The sequence below is a fragment of the Urocampus carinirostris genome, chromosome 17 (assembly GCF_059441175.1).
Source record: "Urocampus carinirostris isolate Australia breed hairy pipefish chromosome 17, RoL_Ucar_1.0, whole genome shotgun sequence".
Classification (NCBI taxonomy): Eukaryota; Metazoa; Chordata; class Actinopteri; order Syngnathiformes; family Syngnathidae; genus Urocampus; species Urocampus carinirostris.
This window is the reverse complement of record NC_142365.1, coordinates 29974803-29988789: the sequence shown is the minus strand read 5'-3', so window position 1 is coordinate 29988789 and position 13987 is coordinate 29974803. Positions and strand designations below refer to the sequence as shown.

The 13987-nt window shown below is 39.7% G+C and overlaps 1 protein-coding gene across 1 annotated transcript; it reads right to left on the bottom strand.

The window, feature by feature from the left end:
• Positions 1-2948: 2948 nt before the first annotated feature.
• On the bottom strand, positions 2949-12881 carry psmg1 (proteasome (prosome, macropain) assembly chaperone 1). The gene is made up of 7 exons (XM_088321362.1): positions 12685-12881; positions 9748-9851; positions 8309-8439; positions 8123-8185; positions 6184-6382; positions 5366-5496; positions 2949-3085 (listed from the first exon to the last, which is right to left on the bottom strand). The coding sequence occupies exons 1-7, from the start codon at positions 12804-12806 to the stop codon at positions 3008-3010; spliced, it is 828 nt and encodes a 275-aa protein (XP_088177488.1). The 5' UTR covers positions 12807-12881; the 3' UTR covers positions 2949-3007.
• Positions 12882-13987: the final 1106 nt, after the last annotated feature.

Below are 13987 nucleotides of genomic sequence, written 5' to 3'. Positions count from 1 at the left end.
AAATTTGTCAATTATGGGTACCATCCGGTAAACACAGAATATCACGAAACGGCAAATCAATCAACTGTAACAAGTTCGCCGCGGTAGCCTCTATCTCGGTATCGTTTTTTTTCGTTGCAAACGAAGCGAGCGGTTTGATGCTACTGTGCACATGCGTCTGCCACCTGGGGATTTCTCATCCGAAAAAAAATGGTGTAAGATTATTTTGTATTTTGTAAGGGAAAATACGACAGTTTGTACGGGCATCGAGCCGTGGAGGTTGACAGGTATGTGTGGCGCAACAAGGGTTGCTGACTACGTAGTTAAAATGTTATATTTTGGGTTTTTTGGTGTTGTTTTGTAAAGCAGAAAAAGTGAAGTACCAGTATATCACCACTAGATGGCATAGTCTCACAGGTCAGAGAAGGGTGTTTTGGGGCAAGTCTCACGGAAACCCACGTGATTTAATGAGACTTGTTCAATAAATCACTCTTAATGGCAACAAGTAAATGGTGTCGTGTGAGACTGACATTTACCATCTATTTTGCAGGTGAGATGTTTATACTGGTAACACACTTACTGTGAGGATGATAATATGTGAAAATATGTTTGTAAAGGTTGTTTGTGATGTCTGTAAAGTTTACAAAAAGTGAAATAGTACGAGTGAGTCGCCCGTTAGCATAAGCAACAGAGTGAGGTATGCTACGTTATGCGGGGCTGGGTTAAGAGTGTACTGTGATGTTAATCTGTATATTTGGTTACCATATAACACAAAGTGAGTTGTTTTGGAAGGTACAGTTATGGTGTTTTTGTTAAATGATTCTTGAAAAGTACCAATTGATGGAAATGTTATTTTGTATTTATATGTTAAAAGGGGGGGCAGCACGGCGGCACAGTTCATGTCATGGGAACCTGTCGTGGGTTCAAATCCAGCTCCAGACTTCCTGTGCGGAGTTTGTATGTTCTCCCCGTACTTGCGTGGGTTTCCTCCAAAAACTGCTCTGAACATTGACAAATGTAATATCACCCAGAGTGACTCGGTCAAAAATTTAGGTGTCATATTTGACCCTGATCTGTCTTTTCAAACACACGTGAAGAAAATTACTAGAACCGCTTTGTTCCACCTTCGCAACATTGCTAAAGTTCGTCCTATGCTGTCTCCGTCGGATGCGGAGATTGTAAATCATGCGTTTGTTACTTCCCGTCTCGATTACTGTAATGCACTACTCTCCGGTCTCCCGAAGTCCAAAATCAAGAGTCTTCAGCTAGTACAAAATGCTGCAGCGAGGCTTTTAACAAAGACAAGAAAGTTTGATCACATTACCCCGATTTGAACATTTGAACCTAATCCGTCCTTTTAAACACACTTTAAAAATATTACTAGAACAGCTTTTTTCCATATTTGCATAATTGCTAAAATTCGCCCTATGCTGTCTCAATCCAATGCGGGGATTATAAATCATGTGTTTGTTACCTTCCGTCTAGATTACTGTAATGGTCTATGATCTCCCGAAGTCCAAAAAGTAAGAGTCTGCAGCTGGTATAAAATGCTGCAGCGAGGCTTTTAACCAAGACAAGAAAGTTTGATCACATTACCTCGATTTCAGCTAACCTGCATTGTTAGCTTAAAATGTGATTTTAAGGTTCTGTTGGTATTATACAATATCATGCAAGGACTTGCTCCCTCAGAGCCAAGAAGAGAACTGCAGGTTTGAGAGCACTCTCCATTCAGGCCCTGGTGCTGTGGAATGCTCTGCCCCCTGAGATTCGTTTTGCAACCTTAGGGGAACTGTTTAAAGGTAGGAAAGGTCAAAGCCGACTTTACTTCCTCAGAAGGCTGGCCTCCTTCAACATCTGCAAAAAGCTCCTGAAAATATTGTACGAGACAGTTGTGGCAAGCGCCCTCTTCTATGCGGCAGCGTGTTGGGGAGGCAGCGTCATGAAGAAGGATGCCTCTCGTCTCAATAAACTGGCGAGGAAAGCGAGCTCTGTTGTGGGCACAGAGCTCGACAGCCTGACAACAGTAGCCGAGAGACGGGCACTGATAAAGCTGCGGTCAAACATGGACAATTCATCACATCCACTACACCAGCTCAGTAGCCTAGATGGTAGTGTGCCCGCTTTGAGACTGGGAGGTCGCTGGTTCGCGCCTCGACCGAGACATACCTAATTGGTATAATGGCGGCGCCCTCTGGCTGCGGCTGCATCGACTCGCTACAACGGGTCAGGTGTATCGACATTTCGTTCTGCGTACATTGTTACAAAGAATGACAATACAAAGGAAATTATTATTATTATTATTACAGCATTATATCCAGACAGAAGAGCAGCTTCAGCGACAGACTGCTGTCACAGTCTTGTACCACGGACAGACTGAAGAGATCTTTTCTTCCTCATGCCATGAGGCTCTTTAACTCCACCCGGCAGAGTAAAGGCCCACATTAAACCACACCCCCTACATTGCATATTACCGTGCTTTTATTGCAGTGTGTATTTTATGTAGCACTATTTTAATACTCTATACAACACGCTACAGTGGGTATTAGCACGTCACATTGGTATTTGTATATTGTATTCCTTTTGCTTTATTATTGTATTGTTCTCAGCGAAGGGATGCTGCTGGAAATGTGAATTTTCTTGCGGGGATGAATAAAGTATCTATCTATCTAAATCTAGGCTTAAAACACACTTATATTTAATAGCTTATGAATGACTTGTATTTCATGTTGACAATATCTGTGTATTATTTGTTATTGCAACATCCATTGTAGCCTGATCATCCTGGAAAGGGGATTACCTCATGTGCGGTCCCTTCTCAAGGTTTCATCTTACTCATGTTGAGGTTTTTGAGTTTTTCTCAGGTGATGGTGTAATAATAGTCTGTGGTTTGCAATAATCTGTGGTCTGTGCAACCCTTTGAGACTCCTTGTGATTAAGGGGTATACAAATAAACATGACTTGACAAAACATGTTAATGATTTTTTTTTATTAATCAAAATACAAAACATTATTTCAACACAAACAAATTTCAGATGTAAAGATTACTCTGAGGGTCTCTATTTGACGCAATCTTTCTGAGTGCATCTGAGCTTGGACAAGGATCCAACTGAGGGAAGGAAAGAGAAACATTTTACAAAAAAACAGTTAATGAAGTTGTCAGTGTTTATTAACCTTTTATATAACAATGTGATGGTTTGGTTTTGCAGGCATTTTAAAAATCCCTATTAGGCAACAGGGCTGCAACATTAGTCGACATTGGCAAAAATCGATAAAAGACGAATTTAATTTATTCTGTACTATTGGCGCCAGACACGTTTTCCTAGAGAGAGAGGAATCTCTTGGTAATTCTAATCTATCCTGAAAGTCGCTAATGCGCAACAACATCTCTCGGTCTCAAGCAGTTACATGCAGAAATGACATTTTCAACATCAAGTACGCGTACAAAAACTTCTAAAGTTTGGGAGCATTTTATCCTGCATATGGCAAATTAAAAAGACCTACTTGCAAAGCAGACCTTGTGTAGCATGGCAGTACCTTGGTGATGCACCAACATTTAAAGAGAAAGCACCTCGGACAGTTGAACAAACTGCTGTGAACATTGACAAATGTCATATCACCCAGAGTGACTCAGTTAAAAATGTAGCTGTCATATTTGACCCTGATCTGTCTTTTCAAACACACGTGAAGAAAATTACTAGAACCGCTTTGTTCCACCTTCGCAACATTGCTAAAATCCGTCCTATGCTGTCTCCGTCGGATGCGGAGATTATAAAACACGCGTTTGTTACTTCCCGTCTCGATTACTGTAATGCACTACTCTCCGGTCTCCCGAAGTCCAAAATCAAGAGTCTTCAGCTAGTACAAAATGCTGCAGCGAGGCTTTTAACCAAGACAAGAAAGTTTGATCACATTACCCCGATTTTAGCCAACCTGCATTGGCTCCCTGTTAGCTTAAGATGTGATTTTAAGGTTCTCTTGGTATTATACAATATCATGCATGGATTTGCTCCCTCATAACTTTCAGATTTAATTTCCCCCTATGTTCCGGTCCGGAGCCTTCGTTCTAAAAGCGCTGGTCTACTGGTGATCCCAAGAGCCAAGAAGAGTTCCGCAGGTTCGAGAGCGTTCTCCATCCGGGCACCAGTGCTGCGAAATGCTCTTCCCCCTGAGATCCGGCCCGCAACCTCAGTGAAAATGTTTAAATCTAAGCTTATAACACACTTCTACTCTATAGCATATGAATAACCTATATTTTTTGTTGACATTATCTGTGTATTTTTTGTTATTGCAAAATCCATTGCAGCCTGGTCATCCTGAAAGGCGGATTACCACATGTGCGGTCCCTTCTCAAGGTTTCTTCATTTTCCTCATGTTGAGTTTATGAGTTTTTCCTTGCCCTCATGTAGGTTTTAGATCAGGGGATGGTGTAATAATAGTCTGTTATAATAGTCTGTGCAATAACCTGTGCAGCCCTTTGAGACTCTTTGTGATTAAGGGCTATACAAATAAAAATGACTTGACTTAACAAAACTGAGTCTGACTGGCCTTGGTAAGATTTAAATCGAATTCAAGCCAAAAATGTTTTGATGACATGCATTGGACATTTAATAGGTGTATATTTTGCCATAAAAGAGAGCTTTAGCGTTATGTTGAACTGTGCCCAACAAGCATATTTGAAATGAAATGCATGCAGTCCGAAGAACAAACATCGGTCGTTCGAAACGTTTAATTTCAAACAGTTGAGAATGACCATTGAATGCACTTAATGATTGTTTAATTTGCTGTTCTTATTAATAGGAGTAAAAAATGTTTAATAGATTTTAATTTTATCTTAAAGCCTTTCTTAAAAAATGCACAGAAGTTCATTTATGGATTTATCTCTCTTACTTTGCACGGTACCCAATTGTTTTTATAAATTCGCAGTATGTTCAATAAAAGATGTATTTTTCCTTGTTCCCATCTTGTTTTATCAATTGCCACATAATTAAATCAACTCCATGCTAAATTTAAGAAAAAATTAATGATCATCTGATTACTTGACTAATTTTTTCAATCTTTGGTAACTAGTCAGCTGTAAGAATAGTTGTTAGTTGCAGCCCTATAAGGAAATTGATTTGTCAAAAGAACCGCCTCAATACATTAACCTGTTTTTATGAACTAAACAGCAGCACCAAATTTGTAAAAAAAACTCTAAAAGATTAAATTTTGAATGTACAACCGTAGTGCAATGGTTATCGCATTCCCCTAACACGCGAAAGATCCCCGGTTAAAGACCAGGTGGAAACTTAGCCTGGAGAGGGATGGGCACCATGAGGCAGTACTTGCCCAACACACACCACAGCAAATGGTGCCCCTACGACCTGTGTGGTTAAGGGATCCAACCAACCTTTACAGACTTCCCAAGTTTGGCGAGGGCGGGCTTGTACGTCTCCATGGTGACCGAGTCTGCTCCCATGACATCACTGAAGCACTGGTACACCACGGCGGAGATGTGGTTGACTTGGCAGTGGTTCAACACTGATCAAAGATTCAGAAGGGAAATACATAAAGAAAGTTTTTTTTTTTCACTAATGAGCCACCGAGGCGCTGGTTTATGATCACATACCTGTCAAATTATACGTTTTTCTGTAATAGATTTATGGATTATTTCCCGTTATGTACGCCGTATAACAACTTTTAGACAGTTTGTTTTCTCTTCTAAAACACTGATTTTATCTTGCGCATAACATCTCCAATCCGGATGGTCTCTATCACTGGTAGCACACAATGAAACTGAAGACACCCCCCCAAAACGCTTTACGATGTGCTTCACTCTTACCCATTCACGCACACATCAGCCATGCAAGGCACCTACCTGCTTATGGGGGGAAGTAGGGGGTTCAATGTCTTGACCAAGGACACTTACGATACATGTTGCTGTAACTTTAAACGAGTGTACACACAAAAACCGTTTACAGCACGATTTATCATCTTTTTGCATGTGCAAACTGGAGAAGTTGATGCTGGAGTAAAGAGGCACGAGTGGTTAGCGATCTTTAGTGGTAGCCTCTGGGACTGATCGTGAGCTGAATTTTCCTTCATATATAGCGAGTTAGATTCATGAAAAACTCACATACCAAAATTCTCGTGTTTAGAGGTGTTTGTAAAAAGAGGTACCGCTGTACAGTACAGTATAGCCACATTTTAGTGGTCGAATTGTCAAACCTGCCGCTGGAAGTCCAGCAAGTATATTGGGCTGCTCCAGGGCCGGGCACACGGGTGGCCCGCTGAAAGCCGCTGTGTGAAGTGAGCGCAGAAAGGGCGCCGAGCTGCCGCCAAGGTAATTTGCGCTTTTGTAGTCGGCCAAAGAGCTGTCTGACAGGACCGTCACGTTCAGGTCAACGTGCTGAAGGCACTCAAATATCTGTAAGGAGTTCGACCGCCACACATTAATTCGGACTTTACTGTTCAGTGAAAAAGCGTTCCAAAATCTATTCATTTATGCCAGGGGTCGGACTAATAGATTAGAGAGAAAGTGAAGAAGAAGGAGTGAGTGAGAGAAAAATGAAAAGGGAGAGAAAGAGAAAAAGGGAAATAAAAATAAAAGGAGAGAAAAAAGAGCAAGAGAGAAAAAGCGTGATGACAAAAGAAAGGAACAAAAAAAGTAAAAAAAAATAAATAAATAGACAGAGATAACGAAAAAGAATGACAGAAGAGAAAAAGAGACAAAGGGAGGAAGAGAAAGAAAAAAGAGACAGAGAAAGAGGAAAATTGGAGGGACAAACAAAATGAAGAGAGAGAAAGAGAGAGAAAAAGAGAGAAAAAAAATAAGTGAGGTCATGTTTGTATAGCCCTTAATCACAATAAGTCTTGTAGGGCTGTAAACAAGAGAGAAAAAAAGAAAGAACAAAAGAAGAAAAAGAAAGTTAAAGAAAGTGAAATGAAAATAAAGACAAAGGGATGGATAAAGAAATTAAGGGATATCGAAAAATGATCACAGAAGAGAAAAAGAAATAAAGCCAAAAGGGAGAGCAATATAGAAAGAGGGAGAGAGAGGGGGGGAAGCAAAAGAAACAAGAAAGTAAAAAAAAAAGATAGAAAGAGAGGAAGAGAGGAAGAGAGAAAGAGAGAGAAGGTGAGATGTAAATGAGGAGAGGGGAATAGAATAAAAGAGAGAACTGAAGAAAAAGAAAGATAAAGATAAAAAATAAAGAGAAAGAAAAGAAAGAAACCCAAAGAGAGAAAGTGATTAAGAAAGAAAAGACAAAAAAAGTGAGAAATGATGAGCGAATAGAATAGGGAGAGAAAGAAAGAAAGGGGACAAAGAAAAATAAATAAATAAATATCAAGAGAGAGAGAGAGAGAGAGAGAGAGAGAGAGAGAGAGAGAGAGAGAGAGAGAGAGAGAGAGAGAGAGAGAGAGAGAGAGAGAGAGAGAGAGAGAGAGAGAGAGAGAGAGAGAGAGAGAGAGAGAGAGAGAGAAAGAAAAGAACGAGAGAGAAACAAAAGAAAGAATGACAGAGAGAGACACAAAGAGAAAAATAGAAGAAAAGAACAAGAGAGAGAGAGAGAGGGAACGAGAGAAAGAGAGGGAACGAGAGAGACAGAAACAGAGAGACAGAGAGAGAGAGACAGAGGGACAGAGACAGAGGGACAGAGAGAGACAGAGACACAGCTACAGTGTCTCTGGGAGTGTTGCAGGTGGACAGATCTATAACTGCAGCGCTTTTTTTCTTGCGCGTTCTCTCTTGCTTTCTTTTGCTTATTTGAAGATTAATTTGTGTCATGTTTAAAAAAATGTATTAAAAAAAGTAAAACTACAAATATGGGGTAAAAATATTGTTAAACCCAAAGTTATAGCTAAATTGTTACCCAAAGTGTGTTACCTACTGAGCAACTTTACACTGTCAATTGAGGCAACTAAGAATAAAAAAGCAAATGTAGAAAACAAAAAACTGGTGCCAGCAAATAATGTTTAGACAGACGTGAGATTTCTTAATGAAAAAAATGTGCCTTGTCTCAAAAAAGGTTAAGAAACACACTGCCTAAAGGAAGAATAGATTTGAGCAAACCTCCCATGGAAGACAATAATGCAGTCTAATATTGGTTATTCTACAGTTAAAAAAAGTTACAATATACTTTGAAGATTAATTTTAAATCAATACCTTTTCTGCCCACTGGAACTGCTGGTCTTCTGCAACATAGCAGGCCAATTGACAGATCAAAACCTAGAAGGAAGAACAGTAATACATCATTAGGCACACTGCTTTTATGGTAATCTACCATTAGGACCACTGCTTTAAATGATTATTAATGAGCTTTCCCCCCCGAAAAAATGTATTTAGACTCACTGATGGTTCATCCCTGTGTCTGGAGAAGACGCATGCAGACTTCTCGCCACTTCTGCTCCTCTCATTCCACACGGAAGCGTGTCCGACCGTGTCCCACTTTTCAGGGGTGAGAACAAACACTGATAGAAACCCTGTTTAAAAAAAGTTGGTGCTAAAATCAGAGTGCATGGATGCATTTGCTTTGAGGGGTTGGGGCATAAAGGTAGTTTTTGCATGGACAAAAAAACTCAAGTAAAATAGTATTGTAGACTACCCACGATATTGAGTTTTATTAACTACATATTTTAAATTATCAGCAGTATTTAGTAAATACTAAGTTAATTTTTTACTTTATTTTGGTATGTGGCTTTTTTAAAGCAGTTTAACAAAAGTACTTATATGCGATGTACTGTCCTTAGTCATTTTGGTTTTGGTGGTCAATTTCGCTTTTTGAAAAAGGGCAAAAAATACTCTAATGTCTTTTTTATCAAATATCACAATCTTTTCCCTGGATAAATTTGAAAAAAGGACATTCATTCTTGATTTGGGTCGCAGAAGGCACTCCCATCTCTCTCTCGCTCAGTGCAGTCCGCGCTAAGGTAAAAACGACTATATCCTTATCATTTGCAGTATTTTGTGACTATTTTACAAAAGTACTCTGCTTGTACCTTGTTTTGAAACCATTATTTAGGACAAAAGTTACGGCCAAAATTAGCCTCAACGCACTTCAGTAACTGAGGAAGGGAGGCATATTTAAGTGGTATACCAATATTGATAAGGGAAACAGGCTCTGGCATTATTATTATTTCAAACATTTGATCAAAACATCAAATGATAAACAGTAAAATAGAATGTGCAGAAGACTTAGCTATTGTCTGGAGAACGGATTTGGCGTTTTGTTGAATTTTGTGTTAAAATATTTGGTGTGGCTCTTTCTTAAAACATCAAAAAAATATTTGTGCTTATGGCTCTTTGGGTCGGAAAAGGTTTTTGTCCGTGGTGTAGATAAAAACAGTATCAGAGGATTAAAAAAGGATCCATAACTGGAAATTGCACCAGAGGCAAAAGGTGCAAACGTGGGATATAAACATGGACAGTACAGAGCAATAAGGAAGAAGATCTATGTGTGTTTTAAAGTTCAGAGACAAAATGGACATGGAATGTCTCGACTAAGTGTTTGTTTGAGAGCTGTCAAGATTGGAAAATCAAAATCAAAGCAATATGCAACCAACGTGGTTTTCACATTTTTAAAATTGCTCTTAGTATGTGGAAGTTTAGTATAGAGCAGTTTTACAAGGTTGGCTAATATGCAGGTATATACGGTACATCATTTGTGAAAGCTGTGTGTGTGTGTGTTTGGAGGTCAAGTTATGTGGTCCGTACTAATACAAAGACCAATCCTGCACCCTTGGGTTGGGGGATATTTGTGCACATTGAATAACTATGCAGTGTATACTTACTGGAAGCGTTGTGTCCAACAGCAAGGATGAAATGAGAGCATGGCAGCTTGTCCCCAGATTTCAAAGCATCCCTCACCTCAGGATTCCAATGGAGATTGACTTCCCTGGTTAAAAGATGTTGCAAAATCTAGGTTTTTTTAGATTAATGCGGAAATTTGATGTTGGTGGTGTGCGCAAGGTAATAACATACCTGTCAACCTGTACGTTTTTGTCGTACAAAGTACGTTTATTATGTATTTTAAGACGTGTATGGCGTACAAGAACATCTGTACAGAAAAACACAAATTTGTCAATTATGGGTACCATCCAGTATACACCGACTATCAAGGAACGGCAAACCAATCAAGTCAAACGAGTTTGCCGCGGTAGCCACTATCTCGGTATCGTTTTTTCCGTTGCAAATGAGCGAGCATTTGATGCTATTGTGCGCATGTGTCTGCCGCCTGGGGATTTCCCATCATGCATCATTCCGTGTTAGTTGTGTAGTGAAATGAAGTCTGTCTCTTTTTAGGGAAGCGGCTTTTTCTGCTCAACTCATTAAAGAGAGCCGGCTCTCAAACGGCTGACTTGCTTTGATGCAGTATATTACGAATTATTATGTTGTATAAAGAAGTTAAGAAAAAAAGTAAGTATAATAGGAGAAAATGAAAAAGGACAGGTTTGTGGTTGGGCAGCACGGCGGCGCAGTGGTTAGCGCATGTGCGGCACAGTTCATGTCTTGGGAACCTCCTGCGTGGGTTCAAATCCAGCTCCAGACTTCCTGTGCGGAGTTTGTATGTTCTCCCCGTGCTTGCGTGGGTTTCCTCCGGGCACTCCGGTTTCCTCCCACATTCCAAAAATATGCATTTCAGGTGAATTGTCCGGTCCAAATTGTCCCTAGGTGTGAATGAGCGAGTGAGTTGTCTGTCCCTGTGTGCCCTGCGATTGGCTGGCAACCAGTTCAGGGTGTCCCCTGCCCACTGCCCGATGATTGCTGGGATGGGCTCCAGCATCCCCGCGACCCTACTGAGGATAAGCGGCGTAGCTAATGAGATGAGGTTTGTGGTTATCCCTTTAATCAGTATATTACCAACAATAGTTTAATGCAGAAAAGGAATTAATAATTTGAATAAGAAAATTCTACTTAATTATATTTGCATGTATTTTTTCCTTCTACAGTGGACGTCCAAGCTACTTAATTTTTGAACCATTTTATAATAAACCTCATTCATGTCGAGCAACTCAGTATCTCACAACAAAATGTTAACTAACAATAGAGTGCTTCGAGGTCCTAAGATTACCCACAATGCATTGCTGGCGGCCATTTTGGAAGTCCACAAAGCTTTTCACTTCATTGTTATTGTTCAGCGAACCAGTTAGATTCTACATTGTAATGCCGAATACGTGCGTTATTGTTGGCTGTTGTAGCCGAGGGGAAAAGGGTGGGAAGGGCTTCTTTAGACTTCCGAAGTATGTTTACAATCAGGGGATTGAAGCTCAGGAGAAAAGTGAACGGCGAAGACGAATGTGGCTGGCAGCTATCAACCGGTCGAATTTGCCAAAGCTTGACTGTGTTCGTGTTTGTTCTGACCACTTTCTGACAGGTAAATTGAATTATTTATGATGTAGAAATAAATTTTAAAAAGGTTATGGGACATGTGTACTTCATGACAACAGCTTGACGACCCCAAACTACTTTTATAACATATATGTGAGGTATTTCACCGAAAACGACATTTAAAAACCAAACAAAACTCTGTTTCTCATTCGTACACTATTTTGGTGGAGAAATTCAACGCGGTTTCAGGGAAAGAGAGTCTCCTTTCCTCAGTCAACTCGCGTCAATAGAAGATTTAAAGCCCCCGAAAGCTAAGCTAACTTAGCCACCGGTGCGCCGTTCAGAGAAGCGTTGCCTTTCCCGGGTTGTTCAACATAGAACAAAAGGGAAGCAACATGAGAACAACATTCCCCTAAACCTGCAACACAGTTGCAATGGGCACACAGAATCGATGATGACTTGTCAACAATGATCCATGGTTGTAAACTTGGCTGAGACAAACTCTGCGAATGTAGAACTTTCCCTTTCACAATCTTGTTTTCATCACCTTCGCTTGTGTGCACAGACACATCCCGAACCCAACCAGACACAAATCTGTCGTAGGCTTCCATACTTTTGTAATTTTGAAAATCCTTCAGTTCACAAAAGGGACTTGGGTGGAAAATAAGATAGTTAACAAGTTCGATGTAAGTCACACACGGCAACAAATCGGGATCAGACTTCCAGTCCTTGTTTTTAATTTTGTAGGGATCCAATTTTCCAATAAAATGCAACTTCGCAGCGTACCGCTCGCGTGCTTGCTTGTCTAAACTCTCCACGTAGTTTTCCATAGTGTTGATGGACAAAATCCGTACACAAACGAAGCTAGTTGAGTAAATAAATAGACAAACTGAGTAAATATTTGCTCCTCTCGCTATTACCGCTTGTAATCGACAGACTTCCAAGATGGCGGCACGAAGCCGTGTTACTATTTTTAGCACAAAGCGCGGAGCCCTCTATATATATGATATAACGAAACACATGTACAATATAACATATAAAACTACATAAATAAACACGTTTGAAAAAAAAAGTATGGTGTAAGATTATTTTGTATTATGTAAGGGAAAATACGACAGTTTGTGGGGGCATGGAGCCGTGGAGGTTGACAGGTATGTAATAGTGTTGAACAAACAATCCTCAGTGATGTCATGAGGCATTGATGAGTTGATAACTTTTAAGTGTTGTTATTCTTCAACCTTCATTTTCTTGCTAAAATGATGTTAATGATGGCCCTTCAAGACACGTGTGAATTTGAAATGTGAAGATCAAAAGTGCCCTGTTGATCGTAGCAACAGTTTCTGCTTAATCATGCCTTCGTATCGCCTATCTCTGTTTGGGTGAGCTAGCATCATATTAACCTCTTTTCGTCGATTTCCTTTCGGATTTGTGCGTCCTCCTCGTCCTCTTCGATCTCTTCTTCGTCGTCTTCCTCCACAGCCCGGGAGTAAACGGACACCACTTCTCCAAAAAATGTGGCCATTATTATCCAGCTAAAGTTCAGTAGAAATGGAAAAAGATTTGACACAAATGATGGTAGGGACGTACTTCCGGTTGTTTTCCGGTAGTAACACTCTTTCAAAATAAGACGGCTTACATTTTGAATTTTATTTTAACTTGCGTTTCCAAACTTGTTTTGATAACTTTTCGATCCATTTTCCCCATGACATTTTACAAGTCATTTTCAACTGTTTTTCTACCCTTTAATGCAGGGGCGTCAAACTCATTTTCACCGAGGGCCACATTTGCGTAATGGTGTCTCTCAAAGGGCCTATGTAACTTTTAAATGTAACTAAATGTAGTGGGTATATAAAATAAACGTAATTACTACTTAATGTAAAGTAACTTTGAATGTATCAAATTCATTTTTAACACAAGTGTGAATTTCCCTACGGGGATGAATAAAGTATTTTTCGATCTATTTATCTATCTATCCGTCCGTCCATACCTGTCAACCTCCACAGCTCCAAGCCCGCACAACTGTCGTATTGTCCCGTACAAAATCGTAAACCATATATATATATATATATATATATATATATATATATATATATATATATATATATATATATATATATATATATATATATATATATATTTTTTTTTTTTTTTTTTTTTTCGGAATGATGCATGATGGGAAATCCACAGGCGGCAGACGCATGCGCACAGTAGCATCAAACTGCTCGCTTCGTTTGCAACGAAAAAAACGATACCGATATACAGGCTTCAGCTGTGAACTCCTTTGACTTGATTGATTTGCTGTTTCGTGAGTCGGTGTATACTGGATGGTACCCATCATTGACAAATTTGCGTTTTTCCGTACAGATTTCCTTATGCGTCGTACTCGTCTTAAAGTGCATTAAAAAAACGTACTTTGTACGGCAAAACCGTACAGGTTGACAGGTATGTATCTCTCTCTCTCTCTATTCAAGTCAGAGTTATATTGAAGAAAATGTTGCTTCACACAAATATGTTCATCTTCTGCATGGGTTATCCTCAACAGGATCACAGGGAAGGGACGGTAGTTGATTTGCTGGAGCCCATTCCAGCCATTTTCTGGTAGTGGACACCCTCAACTGGTTGCCAGCCAGTCACAATACACATATATCGCGGTACACATATATGAAGTTATAAATATAAAAGTGATTCATCTACATATGATTA

Coding starts and splice junctions, on each gene's coding strand:
- psmg1 (XM_088321362.1), bottom strand. CDS start 12,806: ATGGCCACATTTTTTGGAGAAGTGGTGTCCGTTTACTCCCGGGCTGTG. Junction 8,440..9,747: donor TGTTGGACACAACGCTTCCA/GTAAGTATACAC, acceptor TTTTTTAAACAG/GGTTTCTATCAGTGTTTGTT. Junction 5,497..6,183: donor TGCTGGACTTCCAGCGGCAG/GTTTGACAATTC, acceptor ATCTTTGATCAG/TGTTGAACCACTGCCAAGTC.